The following is a 15,817-nucleotide window of genomic DNA, read 5'->3' as shown; positions in this document are numbered from 1 at the left end:
GCAGAAGCGCTCCTCACCTCCCAGACGATGGGTGGCCGGGCAGAGGCGCTCCTCACCTCCCAGACGATGGGTGGCCGGGCAGAGGCGCTCCTCACTTCCCAGATGGGGAGGCCGGGTAGAGGGGCGGCCGGGCAGAGACGCTCCCTACCTCCCAGACGGGGCGGCGGCCGGGCAGGGGCTGCAATCCCAGCATCCTGGTAGGCCAAGGCAGGCGGCTGGGAGGCGGAGGCTGCCGGGAGCCCAGACCCCGCCACTGCACTCCAGCCCGGGCAACACCGAGCACTGGGTGAGCGAGACTCCGTCTGCAGTCCCAGCACCTTGGGAGGCCGAGGCGGGCAGAGCGTTAGGGGTCAGGAGCTGGCGACCAGCGTGGCCAAGATGGCGAACGCGCGCCGGCAGCCCAGGGAGAAAAAAGAGGCAGCGGTGGCGCGCGCTGGTAGTCCCAGGCAGTCCGCGGCGCGGGGCAGCAGCGAGACGAGGAGATTGCAGCCCGGGCCACAGAGGGAAAGGGAAGGAAGGAAGGAAGGAAAGAAGGAAGGAAGGAAGGAAGGAAGGAAGGAAGCCAGAAAACCTTTATTGAGAAACACCAGCTGGAGGTTCTCAGTCTGTTGAGAAGCCAGAAAAAGCTCAGAGTGGATTATATGGGTGCATTTTAATAAAGTCTAGGACTAAGTCTAGGATTAGATTAAGAGTGTTGGATAATCATCGAGGATTAGAAAAAAAATACTTCATTATACTTCGGTTACTTGTGTTCCTTTGGATTTCTATTACTGTTTTAAGGAAAATGATATTTTTGAGCTAAAATAAAAAGCATAATGCTTTGGAAAACTCTGTCAAGCCCTGTCTGTCAGCTGTGCTAGTAGGAGACCTAGCTCTTTGGAATACGAGCTCAGGGCTGCTTACCTGGAATGGCTACTGGAGGGTTATCTGCAGATTCTCATAGAGCTGTGTCTCTGCAGAGCTGTGTGATGCTTTAAAATCTGTTTCATGTGCTTAAATATGATTAGCTTGATTATGAATAGATCTTTGGCATCAGGACTAGGAAAAGGTTTTGTCTGTTGCAAGATAGTTTGAGTAATGGTGTACTTATGTAGCTTAAATATAGATAGAAGTTCGTAATTGACTTCCACCATTGTGAAGCTTCATGTTAAGGTCGTGAAGGACATGGGGATGAAGCTGGAACATGTGGCGTTGGAGGGATTGTCGGCTTCAGGGTGGAAAAATCTTGCCTTAAAAGGGAGTGAGCTAGGCTGTCCCACTCTGACTATTTCTGCCAGAAAGGGGGATGGAGATGGAAGCTTTCAGTGGAGAGTCACAGGATAGGTATCTACCCGTCCTCATGTGGTCGCAGCGCTGATATTGATTATCTTAATCATCAAGAGGATAGATGGCAGGGGTGGATGGAACGTCACGCTTTTTGGCATTAGCTAGAACATCTTTAATTCTTTTAAGCCTTTTCTTCCCCTCTGTGCACCAATCCTCTCTTTTCTCAGGGCCTAACCACTTGCAGTTACTCTAGATCGGTATGTTCTGTATTATGCAACATTTCCCTCTTATTTTGAAGCCTCTGTCATTTAGTTCATTCAGATAAATTGGTTGAATTATTGAACACAGACCATGTGCTGGGCCCTGACAGTAGGGCCGCGAGACACAGCTGCCATTTTGAGCCTCATGGCTTTGAGATGGTTAAGAAAACTGAAAAGTCAGCTGGGCGCAGCGGCTCACACCTGTAATCCCAGCACTTTGGGAGGCTGAAGAGGATGGATCACTTGAGGTCAGGAATATGAGACCAGCCTGGCCAACATGGTGAAACGTCATCTCTACTAAAAAAAAAAAAAAAAAAAAAAAAATTAGCCAGACATGGTGTTGCGCGCTTGTAGTCCCAACTACTCGAGAGGCTGAGGCAGGAGAATTGCTTGAACCTGTGAGACAGAGGTTGCAGTGAGCTGAGATTGCACCACTGCACTCCATCTTGGGCGACAGAACAAGAATGTCTCAAAAAAAAAAAAAAAAAAAAAAAAAAAAAAGAACTGAAAAGTTAAAGCCTATTCAGGATGCCAGGGGAGGATGGAAGGGAGTGCATTTGATCCATACTAGGTTGAGTACATCTAGGAAGGCTTCCTGGAGGAGAGAGCTCAGGCTTCTTTGGCCAAGACTTTAAAAACCTCAAGTGTAGAATAATTCAAAGCTTGAAAACCTGCCTTCTGTCCACTGATTAGATATAGCATTATTGCTATAAGAGGAATGAACTGAAGCTGAGCTAGAGGCACAATCCTAGTGCTTTGGACAAGGCAAGAATTGCATTAAAAAATCAGGAGGGACCAAGTACTTAAACTGTCATCCTCCTTGTCTTTAGGGATTCTGACTATGACCCATGATCCCTGCATATATAGGTTAACCAGGGCAAAGAAGACGGCGGTGACCTGCCTGATACCCGAGGCAGGACTGTACGCTCTGCCTCAGTGTCTGTGCCACTCCGTGTCCCTGTTTGCTTCTTAGCTGGCTGCTCCTCACCGGGAGCCAGCCTGGCCCTGGGCAGCCACCTGCTGCCAGGCTCCCGAGGAGAGAAGGTCATCTGTTATGTAAGCACCATCCATATTCTGACTGTTGATCAGGGGCGACATTTAATTTTTTTTCCATTATGTGGAATAATTTAAAAGATTGTGTTACGAGTGTCATTATTATGGCAACTTCTCAGTAATAAAAACAGCATCAATTATTGAACGTTGCCTTGTGTGTCTGGGGTTAAGTGAGGATGGCAGGAGGCAGAGGCTGGGGAATAGGAGGAGGCAGTGCCTATGCTGGGCCCCAGGCAGGCCACCCGCCAGCTCCTTCCCTGGCAGCTGCACGTCCCAAGCCCTTGGGGTGGCTCCTCTTGAGATCTCTGTACCCTTTTCCACTGGCGTGTAACACTTGGCCTCCATGTAGCTGTGGCTGGCAGGGGGCACCAATTATTCCCCTGACCTTGGCCTTGGCCCTTCCTCGGGAGCTCTGACTTCTTGACAAGCTTCAATTAAAGAGACTGCCTCCCTCAGATCACTTGAGGTCAGGAGTTTGAGACCAGCCTGGCCAACATGGTGACACTCTGTTTCTACTAAAAATACAAATATTAGCCGGGCATGGTGGTGGGCACCTGTAAACCCAGCTACTGGGAAGCTGAGACAGGAGAATCACTTTAATTAGGGAGGCAGAGGTTGCAGTGAGCCGAGATCACACCGCTGTACTCCAGCCTGGGCAACAGAGTGAGACTCCGTCGTCCAAAAATAACAAATACAAAATTTGAAAAAATGAAGAGACTGCCCTCCATGGACAAGCGACGTGCAGGGTCATCACAGCTCTAGTTGAATGAAACCTCAGAAAAAAATGAGCAGAGCTCCCCCATCCTGAATCCATGCGATAGAAGGTGTGTGCGGGTTTGGCGGAGGTCAGGTTTGCCTCCCAGACGCTGGCAAGCATCACAGGTTGCTCTGTTTTGCCGTCCTCGGACACGGTTGTTAGTAGCAATGACTCACCCCAGTGAGGAAGAGCCAGAAAGGAGGTTATGGGACTTAAGACCTATTGAAGGTTGGTACTGGGACCTGGAGCAGATGCACCAAGCTGCTTGCAGCAAGTTTTGAGGGCTGCAGGGTCTGCGGTTCTATGACACCCAATGTGCTTTGCAGGGGTGGGGCTTAGTTCGCCCTTGTAGACTTAATACGCAGATAGCTCTGTCCCTTCAGTGATGCTCTGGCCTGTTTCTCAGGTGACTTGTTCCTTTTGGGGTGCTCTGGAGACATCAGCCACTAGCAGTTGCCCTCCTCCTGCCTAGGACAGCAGGCCACACTGCACAGCCCCAGGATTTTATTTCTTGAAGGAGATGTACGTATTGTTTTGTGAAGCCTTTTTGGTTTAATGTAAGGCATGTTGCAGAGCTGCTTTCCCACCTCCTGCCCCCCTCACCTCCTTCACATTATTTCATCATCTTTCTTTCCTTTTCTCTCTACTTCCTCTCTATTTTTTCTGGAAAGTGCTATCCTTCTTCAGCTCCTGCCTTTCTGCATGGCCTTTCCAAAGTGGGTGGAAGTTGCTCTGTTTATTCTGAGCCAGGGATTGGCCCCCCACCAAGAAGAAGAATCATTATGATAATAATTCCATCCTAAGAGGACAGGAGTCTCAAGTTCCGTGGCCCTGGGTCGTGGGTGGGTGGTACTTCATGCCTCCATTGGCCCACACCCTGCTTTCTGTACTGAGCTGGGTTTGGAGTGGGTGGGGATGCGGGAAGGACAGGGAAAGGGGATCAGGAGAGGGAACAATGGAGAAGGAGAGGGGGTGACCTTGCAGCTGGAGAAAGAGCCCTTGTATTTGACACCTTGACATTTGGGAGCTGCAAGGTGACACAGCACACTTGAACTATTCAAAGCCCCAGAGGCCTACCTGAAGCACTGTGTGTTGTGGAGACGGGAAAGAGTGACTCACTGACCCTCTGACGGGCAGCAGAGCAGACTGTCGGGGCTGCTGTGGAAAGTCAAGAACAGCTTGCATTGGTCACGTGTTTGCCCTAAGAAGGATCACGCTCGCACTTTGCCGATCTTGCAGAACTATAAGGATTGAGTGAGGTAATGTGGGTAGAAAGGCATTGCAGAGATGAAAACCAAATCAAACCAAACCAAACCAGAAATGTAAAGAACAGTATCAAGTAAAGAAGAGAGGGACGTAGACAAGGAATTTCTCCCCAAGGGCCTTGGTTCCTCATGCACAGGCCAAGGCTGTATTTATTTTAGGTGTCCTGGTAAAGAGCTCCAGTGCCCTCAACCTGCAGTCCCCATGCCCAGTGAGCAGATGGGGCTCCATGGCAGTGGCGGGGGCGGGGTGCGGGGGATGCGTGGCGCATGGCAGTCCAGCAGGTTGAGAGCCACTTTGCCACAGCAGGGCCTTCTGACTTTCCCCCACCGCCAGGGACACTATGATAAAGCTAGCAAAGCGAGCTGGCATCTCCCTCCATGCTGTTCCTTGAAATTCAGAGGGATGTATTCCTCTTCCCTATCAATAATTGAGAGTTGGAGGAATGTTGAGAATCCTGGAAAGGTGTCTAAAAAGAGCCCTGGGAGGCCAGTGCCTGGGGTCAGAGGCGTGTGGAGGTTTTGCCAGGTATGGAGATAGCGAAGGAGCTGTCCTTGGTGTTACTCCGGAGATACTTTCTGTAGCTCCCACGCTGCATAGCTGACCCTGGTTGTTCTGAAGGCTAAATGTTGGAGGGGAGCACATGGGGGAAGCAGGGGGTACAGGTGGAGATAATGGATCTCTGTCTAGCTTTTAAAAGGGCAGCTTCTAAGTGAAGTTAGGGCGGGATTTTCTTAGTGCTCCTCTCCCTGCCCCTAAAACGCTGAAATAAAGCAATGCAACCCACAGAATATAGATTGATAGAAAGGCGAAAAGAGATGGAGGGGAAGAGGGAGTCAGTGTTTGAGCAAAAACCTGAAAGTAAGGGAAGAACAAATACCATCTTCCCACAAAGACCTCTCTCGGCATCTTCCCTAAAGGAACACTGTGTCTTTACAGTTAATAATGGGCTAGTACATGTAAAATGCTTGGAACGTCACCCGGCACAAACCAGAAGCCAGCCTGTATTATATGGGCTGGGTTCTGGTTTGTGCCAGGCAATGTTCTAGGATGGCTGTGAATTACAGATATGGCTTATTTTTCTTTTGGCATTATCACTACCTGGCACTCTTATTTTTTAGTTTATTGTGATAGGTTTATTATCATCTGTCTCTCGAAGGAGAATGTAGGATTCATGAGGACAGGAGACTTGGGTTTTTTGAATTGCCAGTACCTGGAGCATCTCTGATACAGAGCTGTCACTTAATAGAAATCTATGGGATGCGTGAAGGTGGGCAGGGAGTCTTCCTAGAGAAACTAGCAAAATTCTTCTCTTTACAGTAAAAAGAGGGTATGTGAGTTTCCAGCATTACAGGGAGCTGTGGCGTCCTGATTGATCATCCTAATTCTTTCTAAAGCAGGTATCTTAAGCTCAGCACTATTGACATTTTGCTGGCTTTTTTTTTTTTTTTTTTTTTTTTTTGGCGACAGGGTCACTCTCCGTTGCCCAGGCTGGAGTGCAGTAGTGTGATCTTGGCCCGCTGCAGCCTCTCCTTCCTGGGCTTAAGCAGTCCTCCTGCCACAGCCTCCCAAGTAGCTTGGGACTACAGGCATGTGCCATCATACCTGGCTAATTTTTTTTTTTTTTTAAGAGATGGGGCCTCACTATGTTGCCTAGGCTGGTCTCGAACTCCCGGGCTCAAGTGATCCTCCCGCCTTGGCCTTCAGAAGTGCTGGGATTATAGGCATGAGCCACTGTGCCTGGCCCTGGCTCATTTTCTGTTGTTGGGGCTGTCCTATGCATTGTTGGATGTTTCATAGCATCTGTGGTCTCTACCCACCAGAGATATCAGCAGCATCCTCAGCCCCCCAGTTATGCCATTCCAAAATGCCCAGTGCTCAGTGTCTTCTGGGGGGGGGGGGGGACAAAAATCACATAATTGAAAACAAATGTTCTAAATGAAAACCAGGGTCTCTGCAAGCTGCACCTTACCAGATGGGCTTCAATCAAATACACAGTTGCAGCTTAATGCGTATTAATGCTGCAGCATTTCTTCTGTAATGAAATGGTTCTCCTTCTATTCCTTCCCCCAGTTACGCATGAATCACATTACAAAAAGAAAGAAGACAAAGGAAGGAAAATCAGCTGACATACTTTCATAGTGAAACATATCTTTTATTGCTGCAATGATTCCTCGGATGTCAGCAGGAGATGTAGAATTAGAAATAATTAAAGCATATAAACAAACAAAGAGCTGTGACTCCATGGCCCGTGGCATATCACACAGACACCAGGTGTCAGCAGGGTTAGGGAGGGGGGTTTCTACAGAGGCAGAGACCGGCCTTCCCAAAGCCTCTCTGTTCCCAGGATTCTGGCCATCTGTAGGTCTACCTTAACCGTGATACTGCAGGGCAGCTGCCTTTATGTGACAGAAGAGGTGGATACCCAAAGGGGACTGAAAACTTGTACAAGGGTAGCTCAAACAGGGGCAGGAGGCTTTTTTTGTTTGTTTAGTTTAAACAAAGTTACATGGGGGTGTTGGCTCCTTTATTAAAGGACATTCATAGAGGACATCGCAAATAAATGATGACAATAGCGATGTCTAGACAAATGAGAATAGATGAGAGGAAGGGCTTATGTGTTCATTTTCACCATTTGGTTGGAAGCAGATAATGAAATAAAAGATCTGAATCATTAGGTTCTCTTTCTTAACTCTCCTCATCATGACAATGAAAAAACAAGAAGGGGTGTGTGTGTGGGGGTGTGTGTGTGTGGGTGTGTGGGTGTGGGTGTGTGTGGGTGTGTGGGTGTGGGTGTGTGTGGGTGTGGGTGTGTGTGGGTGTGTGGGGGTGTGTGTGGGGGGGTGTGTTTGTGGGGTGTGTGTGTGGGTGTGTCAGTCTCAGCAGCCTGGTATCCCTTTTGTGAGATTCCTTCATGAAAGGAACTTATCCAAGAAAATTGTTTTAGTATTTTTTTAAATAAATGGATGCATTTATGTGATTAGATTTTAAGCCTTCTCCTCTCCCACATTAGAGACACGTATTTTAAATGAAAACTTCTGTTTGTTTGGACCTATTTTTGCTTGGTGCTGTGGCCTGAAAATGTTTGCATCCCCTCAGAATTCCTATGTTGAAATACTAACTGCCACAGTGATTGTATTGGGAGGCGGGACCTTTGGGTGATCATTGGATTATGAGGGTAGAACCCTCATGAGTGGGATTAATACCGTAATAAAAGACGTGTGAAAGAGACCCATTGCCCTTTCCATAGCTAGCCTGTGCCGTTGTGAACCAAGAAGCAGGCTCTCACCAGTCGCTGACTCTGCTGGTACCTTGATTGGAATTTCCTGCCTCCAGAAACTGTGATACATTTCTGTTGTTTAAAAGCTGGCTGGGCGCAGTGGCTCATGCCTGTAATCCCAGCACTTTGGGAGGCCGAGGCAGGTGGATCACTTGAGGGCAGGAGTTTGAGACCAGCCCGGCCAACATGGTAAAACCCTATCTCCACTAAAAACACAAAAGTTAGCCAGGCATGGTGGTGAGCGCCTGTAATCCCAGCTATTCGGGAGGCTGAGGCAGGAGAATTGCTTGAACACGGTGGGGCGAAGGTTGCTGTGAGCTGAGATTGCACCACTGCACTCCAGCCTGGGTGACAGAGTGAAACTCTGTCTCAAAAAAAAAAAAAGCTGCCCAGTATTTGGTATTTTATTTTATGGCAGCCTGAACAGACAGAGACACCTAGTTTTCAAGAAATATCTACTATTTTTTGCCAATTGAGATGATTCTGCCTCCCTTCCCTTAGCTTTGAGGTGTTTGGATGAAAGTGGAGGTGCTTGTGTAGTTGGTTGAGTCTCTCCTGTGCCTTGTTGTTCCTGCTGAGATCCTGTGCATTTGTAAGTGGTCAGCGGGGTTGGGGCTTCCAGACGATACCTTGGAAGAGAAGCTTACCGCCCCTTTATGGATTCATTTATTTACTCCCAAGCGGAACACAAGCTTCAGAAGAACCGGGACTTTGTCTCTGTCACTAAATATCCACAGAGTTGGCAGTTAATTAATATTTGTCAAATAAATGTGAGGATCAAATGCACGATTTTGCCTGGTTAATGCGAAACAGTCAAACTGTACTGTGCTTAACTAGTTAGGACAAAGCTGAAGAATGACATGATTGTTTTAAGGTCATCTGGAGTTAACTCTAAATATGTGTGCATTCTCTGCAACTCGCACTGCTTCCTTCCTTTGAGATGCTTTTGTTTGGATCTCCTCTTTTGATCTCATAAGACACGTGAAGATGTGGAGATGGTGAATTCCTAAATAATTTGACCGTGGTTCCTCTACTGAGACTGCCATTCACGTGAACCTGCCATATTGACTTCTTTTGATAGATCAGGAACCAACTTCATTGCTTGTTTGCCTGGCAGTGATGACACTTGCAGTGGGGTTTTGTGTGCGTGCGGCGATGACGCTTGCGGTGGGGTTTTGTGTGTGTGCGGCGATGACGCTTGCAGTGGAGTTTTGGTGTTTGGGTCCCAATCTTTCCTGGTATATATTTTCTCCATTTATAGGGTCATCACTGACTTTTTAGATTGTGTTGTTTTTTTCTTTTTTGTAACCACTAAAGTCCTATACCTGGAAAGTTTGTCATCTTGCTGAAGACCCAGCACGGCCTGGCAACTGGGTTGGCCGGAGGACTGGCTCAGCTGTGGTGGTTGCCACAAGTTGGCAAGTTGCCTCAGCGCCCGTGAGCCAGAAGCATCTGGGGAATTAACACAGTAGTGGTGCTCTAGTGATGTTACCGCTTCTTGTTTCAGGGTGCAGCAGAAGACCCCCAGACGGCTCTGGCATTGAACTTCGGCTCTACGTTGATGAATAAGAAGTCTGATCCTGAGGGTCCCGTGCTGCTCTTCCCTGAGAGTGAACTTTCCATCCGGATAGGTAGAGCTGGGCTTCTTTCAGGCAAGCTCTTTGCTGCAGACACTGAGCTGAGTCAGGCAATATGGACATGGGGGCTGGTGGTAGGATGAATAGTGAGAGAAAATGCCAGGTACTGTCCTATCCCTCCGAATCACTCACCCTACTACTGCATGGAGCTAAACTGGCATCTGGCCCAGCACCTTGATTTCTCATTTGTTGTCCAAACCACATGCTTAGTCTACAGGATGTAACGGTACCTTTTGATCATCTTTTCAAGTTGGACAGGTGGACAGAGGGGTCATTCTGATGGTGATGGGGCTGCTTTGGGTTAGAGAGTACCAGCATTTGTTCCTCAGTGTCCCCCTCTCCGATGAACCCTGAATACTCCTTTTCATTTCTGTTGTGATTTACATCTTTTTGATTTACCTGGGGAGACTGCTGTGGATTTTGTTTGTTTGTTTGTTTTTTGTTTTTTCCGAGATGGAGTCTTGCTATCTCGCTCAGGCTGGAGTACAGTGGCGTGATCTCGGCCCACTGCAACTTCCACCTTTCAGGTTCAAGGGATTCTCCTGCCTCGACTTCCCAAGTAGCTGGTACTACAGGTTCATGCCTGGCTAATTTTTTGTACTTTTAGTAGAGATGGTGTTTCACCAATTTGGCCAGCCTGGTCTTGAACTCCTGACTTCAGGTGATCTGCCCGCCTTGGCTTCCCAAAGTGCTGGAATTACAGGCATGAGCTACCGCACCCAGCCAACTGTGGATGTTTCTCTCACTGATTCAATTTGGAGCCAGAAGAGCTAAAGACACTGACAGCATAGTCATGCCTTTTCTCTGGGTTAGAGGGAACGCGTCCCTCAAGAGGAATCAGATAGCAGTTACTGAAGCTCAGTGGGGAGAGACGCAGAGTGGGCTTTTGTCCTTTGAGAAGTCATTGAAGACGGAATGCAATACATTGTTTTCCAACCTTGGGGTCAGACGCCTCTCCTTCTTGCCCCTCATTGTTTACTAAGGACACTTGGCTACTTTAAGGGCCAATGAGCATGAGGAGAGTTGGATGCCTTTTTTTCCCCTTTGGATTTATGTAAGAAGTTCCCCCATTTAATCCTGCAAGACCCTGGGGATGAAAACCATGCCAAGATGCTGTGGAGAATGGGCCCCTTCTCACTTACGTGAAGTGCTCTCCTGAGTGAGTTAAGGAAAAACAAATTGGTGACCGGTCACTGTGTTCACAGGACTGATTTCAGGGAGAACAGTCCTTTCCCATTTCCATGCTGGCATTTTAATTGAATCTTTTTGCCATCTCTATGCTAAGATGATCTCTACTCCTTAGAGAGAGCAAATGTACGAAAGTTACAGCTATGCTGCAGCCAGGGCTCTGGTATCTGTGTTCAGATTATGTCCTGCATGAATTATTCATGGAGAACTCAAATGTCTTCTCCATTTGGGTTAATCCTCACTGCCGCCCACCACTTCCTATGTGGGATGGAACCAGGAAATAAAAATTTCATCCAATGTGAGCTTAAATCATAGAGGGTTAGAACGACAAATCTTCCTCCTGCCTCCAATCACACTTGTCACTTATACCCATCAGAACGCTTTAGGTATCATCTTCTCTTTTTACTGGAACATAGTCAGGGACTGTCTGGTGACACAGTAGGGCACTGTATTCAAGTAAAACTTGTCGTTTTTCATGCTGAGTTCTGAACACAAGGCCACAGGCCTTTTCTGTCTATTTTCACTAACATGACTGCTGGGCTCCTGGGTTCCCCTTTGAAGACCTTATGATCCTGATTCTGAGCCTTCTATAGGATATAAAAATTGGCCAGACTTTATCCGATTTGTCTATCTTCAGGGCCGTGGGCTGGTGGGGTCGGGGGAAGGTGGTACAGTGAATTCAGTGCCTGTCAGTCAAAAAAAGTAAAAATTGGCAAACCCTTAGATGGACATTTTCCAATGGAACCACAGCCAGGACAGGGTCAGGGGAGTTGGCTCTGCAGGACAGCCTCTGGGGACTGCTGAGTCTTCTTGGCCAACCCAGAGTTAAGTGGTAGGGGAGTGAGGTGTGTGGGAGGGAGATGTAATCCAGTCCCCCTGCTCAAAAACACTAGGCACAGCCTGTTACCAGGTTACCAAGCAACCCTTGTAACCGTTGCTAGCTGTTCAGCTACAAAGGCAAATGCAGCTCTTGGGGAAGCACAAAGATGATCTCCCAGCCATCTCTTGAAAGGTCGCTGTTCTTCTCACCTGGACACACCTGTGGGTGTCAGGCACCTGAGGACTCCAAAACTGATAATAGCTATTTGATGACTGGCTTCATGCAGATTGAGCCTGAATATGCATTATTTGTACCATCTGGATTTGCCCTTAAGCTTGCTGTAAATGGAGCAAGGAGATTGGTTTAATGGGTATTTAGTGAATAACATTAGCCTTTAAAACATAATGTTGGTGCTGCTGTTGTAATGTCCCATAATTGGTTCGGCCAGAGGAAGAGCTAGAAAGGCCACACTCTGGGAGAGGAGTTCGGCTGCTCTGAGGAGCAGCAGCAGTGACGGCAGCCTGAGCTGGGAAAAGCGTTTATGAGATACTTTCCTATTTATGTCTTAGTGTGCAATGTTTTCTGATATCAACTATTCTCAAGGCTGGGGATATTTTGGGACTTAGGTAGGCCAGAAGAAGTTCCTTTAAATCTATCAGTCTCTCTTTCTTTCATTCTGTCTCTCATCCATCCATCCATCTCCAATTAGCTTTCTTTTAATTAAAAATATAATGACATCGGTTAAAAGTAATTTTTCTTCCACCTTCAAATCCCTTATGGTCCAGTCCCCCCATCTCAGACACAAACATCATTTCTAGTTTCTTATGCATCCTTTCTGAGTTATTATGTTTATATAATCACACCTGACCCATTGTCCTGTATTGTGTGTTTTTGCACTTAACAGTACCCTGGGGTATTTTTTTCCTGGGGTGCTCATAGATCCATCCCATTCTTGTTATTGGCCATGATGCTACCTAATTAGCCCTCTCTGGATGCCCATGAGGTTAATTCTGATGCTTTGCTATTACAAAGAATGTGGCACAGAGCATTTTAGTATCTACATCTCTGTGGACAGTTATATTGTTGAGTAAATTCTAGAAATCAGGCCAGAAGTTCTTTATATCTGGGCTCCATGCATGAGTACCAAAGGACTCACGAGCCTCTTGACATTTTATGCAAAGTGTGTGTGTGTGTGTGTGTGTGTGTGTGCGTGTGTGTGTATGTGTGTGTTTGAAAGGCAAGGGACTATAAGTTATATTTCATCCCACCCCAGATGGCTCCATACCCCTAGTGTTGTTCAAGATCTTGGGCTTCTCTGTCTCAGTTGTCCCCACTCAGCTGTCAAGTTGAGTTTTTTTCTTTTTCTTCGTAGCATCCTCTGTAGGCTAAAGAGAAGGTAGTTAAAAGTGAATCAGTTGATTCTCTTACTAATTGTTAATTGCCCCATTTAAATATGCAGTATGTTCTGGGGGAGGAAGTTGAAATGTTACCAAGCATCAATGGGCTTGCTGCCCGATGCACACAGAAGCCAATACCATGGCACTGGCTTTTGAGAGAAGAACAGCTTTACTGGGAGTCAAGTCAACTGGCAGGGAGACAGGAGGGAATGCCCAAATCTGTCTCCCTGAGCTAGGGGTTGGGTTGGGTTTTATAAGCATAAGTAATGAGGTGTGATCTGATTGGATCTTGCAGTGAGGTGATGTTAGGAGGCATTAGCTGATTGGATCCTGCCATGGGGTGATGCCAGAGTTCAATCTGATTGGATCCTGGATCCTGTCATGTGATGTCTGCTTCTTAATTCAGTCCCACTCCTCTGTCCCAGCACTTAGGTTCCCTCTGTGGTTGTACACTTGGTTCATCTGAGCATGCTCAGGTTGCATGACCTGAGGGTCCATGGCAACTGAAAAGCAGCTCACAGCTTTGTTACATAAAAGTTGAACCAGATTGGTCTGATGCAGTTATAGATACTCTTCACTAGTGAACTTTGTCATTACTATTATTATTGGTGAATTTCATTGGTCTATTAGCATAGGAGAATTGCCTATCATTTTGTGTATCTGTGGAAAGACCAGGAGAAGGCATTATTTTCTGGTAGAGCAAGAGGTGGATTTACTTCAGGAGATGATTCAGTTGTGAGGTACCATCTGTGCATTTTCTGTAAATGTTTCTGAAGTGTTGGGGGAAAAAGTGAATGGGTACTCAAGTCAGGGAAGCGTAAGCCGTACTGACACTCAGGTAAGAAACAGATTTTTCTCTTAATGCCCTATTCTTATAGGAAAATTCACTTGGCAATAAGAATTCTACCTACACAGCCTTGCAGATCTGATGCAATTATCGAAGCCATGTTTTGCAAAATGAAACTGATGCCAAGCTGGTGTCAAGTGGATTATAGATTATAGAACTGCAGTCACTGGCCATTAGCTAAGTGTCTTTGTTTTCTACTCTAAAATCTTGAATTCCTTATTGGTTCTGCTTCTGATTTGCTGCGTGGCACTCTTCCTGTGGAAATGGTCTTGCAGGAGATGATTTTCCTTTCTAGCTCAAGCTTCTCAAGTGCCCAACCCCAGATCAACAACCTCAGGGCTTGTCCTGTTCGGGAACATGATGGAGTTCAGGTGCTCTTTGATCCCCTTCTTCCACCTCAAGACACTCTCTCTTCTCCAGGTATCACAGTGTCCTCTTTTGATCTTGTATTTGGAATCATCCCTTTCTCCCATTTTCCCTGTTAAACATCCTCCCTTAGGTGCCTTTGGAAAAAGATTTGACGAACTGAAGAACAGGGAGGTATTGGCCATTGACTTCATGTTTTACTACTGCTTATGTGTTTGTCTGTTGACTGGGAACGGTTTCTCTAGTTCAACAGTGAACCCAATAGGTGGGTTTTCACACTGGCTAGCCTTTGGAGGATTGCATTTTTAGACATAATGTGTGAGGCTTAGAGAGGGCAGCCAGGCTGTGTGGGATGCAATCTCTTCTCTGAAGCAGCTGGTTCTCGCTATAAGCTCAGCCACGTACATTCCACTCCCAATTTTCCTTGTCACTAAAACTGCTTGGAATAGCCTAAGCCTAGGGAAGCAAAGAGGACTTATTTAAACAGCTTCACGGTTCCTATTACCTTTCTTTTTCTGTATCTTCTAATTTTCCATGTCTTCCTGAAAGACGTGTTCCTTTTGTCACTGATATTCCCAGTCAAATTTAGTGATCTTAAATTTGATCGAGAGTGAGGTGTAACTCCTAGGAGAAATTCTGAGTGTTTATAACTACGTTTCCAAAATAATGTGTTTGGGGAAGTCTCTGAGATGTTATTAATTTTGACTTTTTATTGGTGACACCTCTAAAAATGAAAGAATATTTTCACAACAGTTCATGTAGATATAATTTCTTGGCATGTGGTTTTGGCAATCAGAGTTTTATTTATTTATTTTTTTCCCTGTACCTGCTTGGTTAGGGGAGACTTTAAAATCTTGTCCTGGCCCAACTGAGAGGAGTTATCTAGGAACTGAAAAATAGGTAGGCCCTGGCTTCTACCTCCTTTCTGGGCTAAGACCTGTAACCTGGGTTTCTTCATTTAAAGTGTGAGAATGCACCTATAATCCCAGCACTTTGGGAGGCCAAGGCAGGTGGATCACCTGAGGGTCAGGAGTTCGAGACCAGCCTGGCCAACATGGTGAAACCCCTGTCTCTACTAAAACAAAACAAAAATAATACAAAAATTAGCCGGGCGTGGTGGCACATGCCTGTAATCACAGCTACTTGGGAGGCTGAGGCAGGAGAATCACTTGAACCCAGGAGGCAGAGGCTGCAGTGAGCTGAGATTGTGCCACTGCACTCCAGCCTGGGCGACAGAGTGAGACTCTGTCTCAATAAATAAATAAATAAATAGAATGAAGCAAACCAGTGTTAAAATGTGCCACAGAAAACTATTTTGCAGGAGGGCAAAGGGCTCAATAATAATAACTGCCAGAAGCTTTTTCGCATCTGGATATTAAATAAACAATGCAGGGATACCTTCTTGGACAGGGCTCTGTGCAGGCAGCATTAGACTGTTAGTGTCCTAGCTCATGGGAACATTATCAGGGTGGGTACACTTTATAGAGTCTTTTGCTTCTGAAGAGTGTTCTATTTGGTCTAATATGGAACACTCAAATAGCACTTTATCTGCTTCTGCCTTTTAAAAAAACACAGTCCTGATTTTCTAAGCCAGGCAGTAATTTCAGAGCAAATTTTCCTGTGGCATGAGGCTAGAGGCAATTTGGCACTTACATGTGTTTGCTAAGGCTGCTGTAGCAAAAT

At 46.5% G+C, this 15,817-nt stretch overlaps 1 protein-coding gene across 8 annotated transcripts in view; it reads left to right on the top strand.

Moving 5' to 3' along the window:
* Positions 1-15,817, top strand: part of SLC39A11 (solute carrier family 39 member 11) — a 463,694-nt gene that overhangs the window by 147,121 nt on the left and 300,756 nt on the right. For 5 of the 8 annotated variants that reach the window (XM_058428502.1, XM_058428503.1, XM_058428501.1 and 2 more), the window contains one exon: positions 9,387-9,531. In XM_058428502.1, coding sequence (XP_058284485.1) covers positions 9,387-9,531 — 145 coding nt within the window. The remainder of the gene's footprint in view (positions 1-9,386; positions 9,532-15,817) is intronic. The other 3 variants (XM_032176498.2, XM_032176499.2, XM_032176500.2) reach the window with 1 other exon arrangement.

This window comes from Hylobates moloch, unplaced genomic scaffold, assembly GCF_009828535.3.
Source record: "Hylobates moloch isolate HMO894 unplaced genomic scaffold, HMol_V3 SCAFFOLD_15, whole genome shotgun sequence".
NCBI classification, from domain to species: Eukaryota; Metazoa; Chordata; class Mammalia; order Primates; family Hylobatidae; genus Hylobates; species Hylobates moloch.
This window is presented reverse-complemented; position numbering and strand designations above follow the sequence as displayed.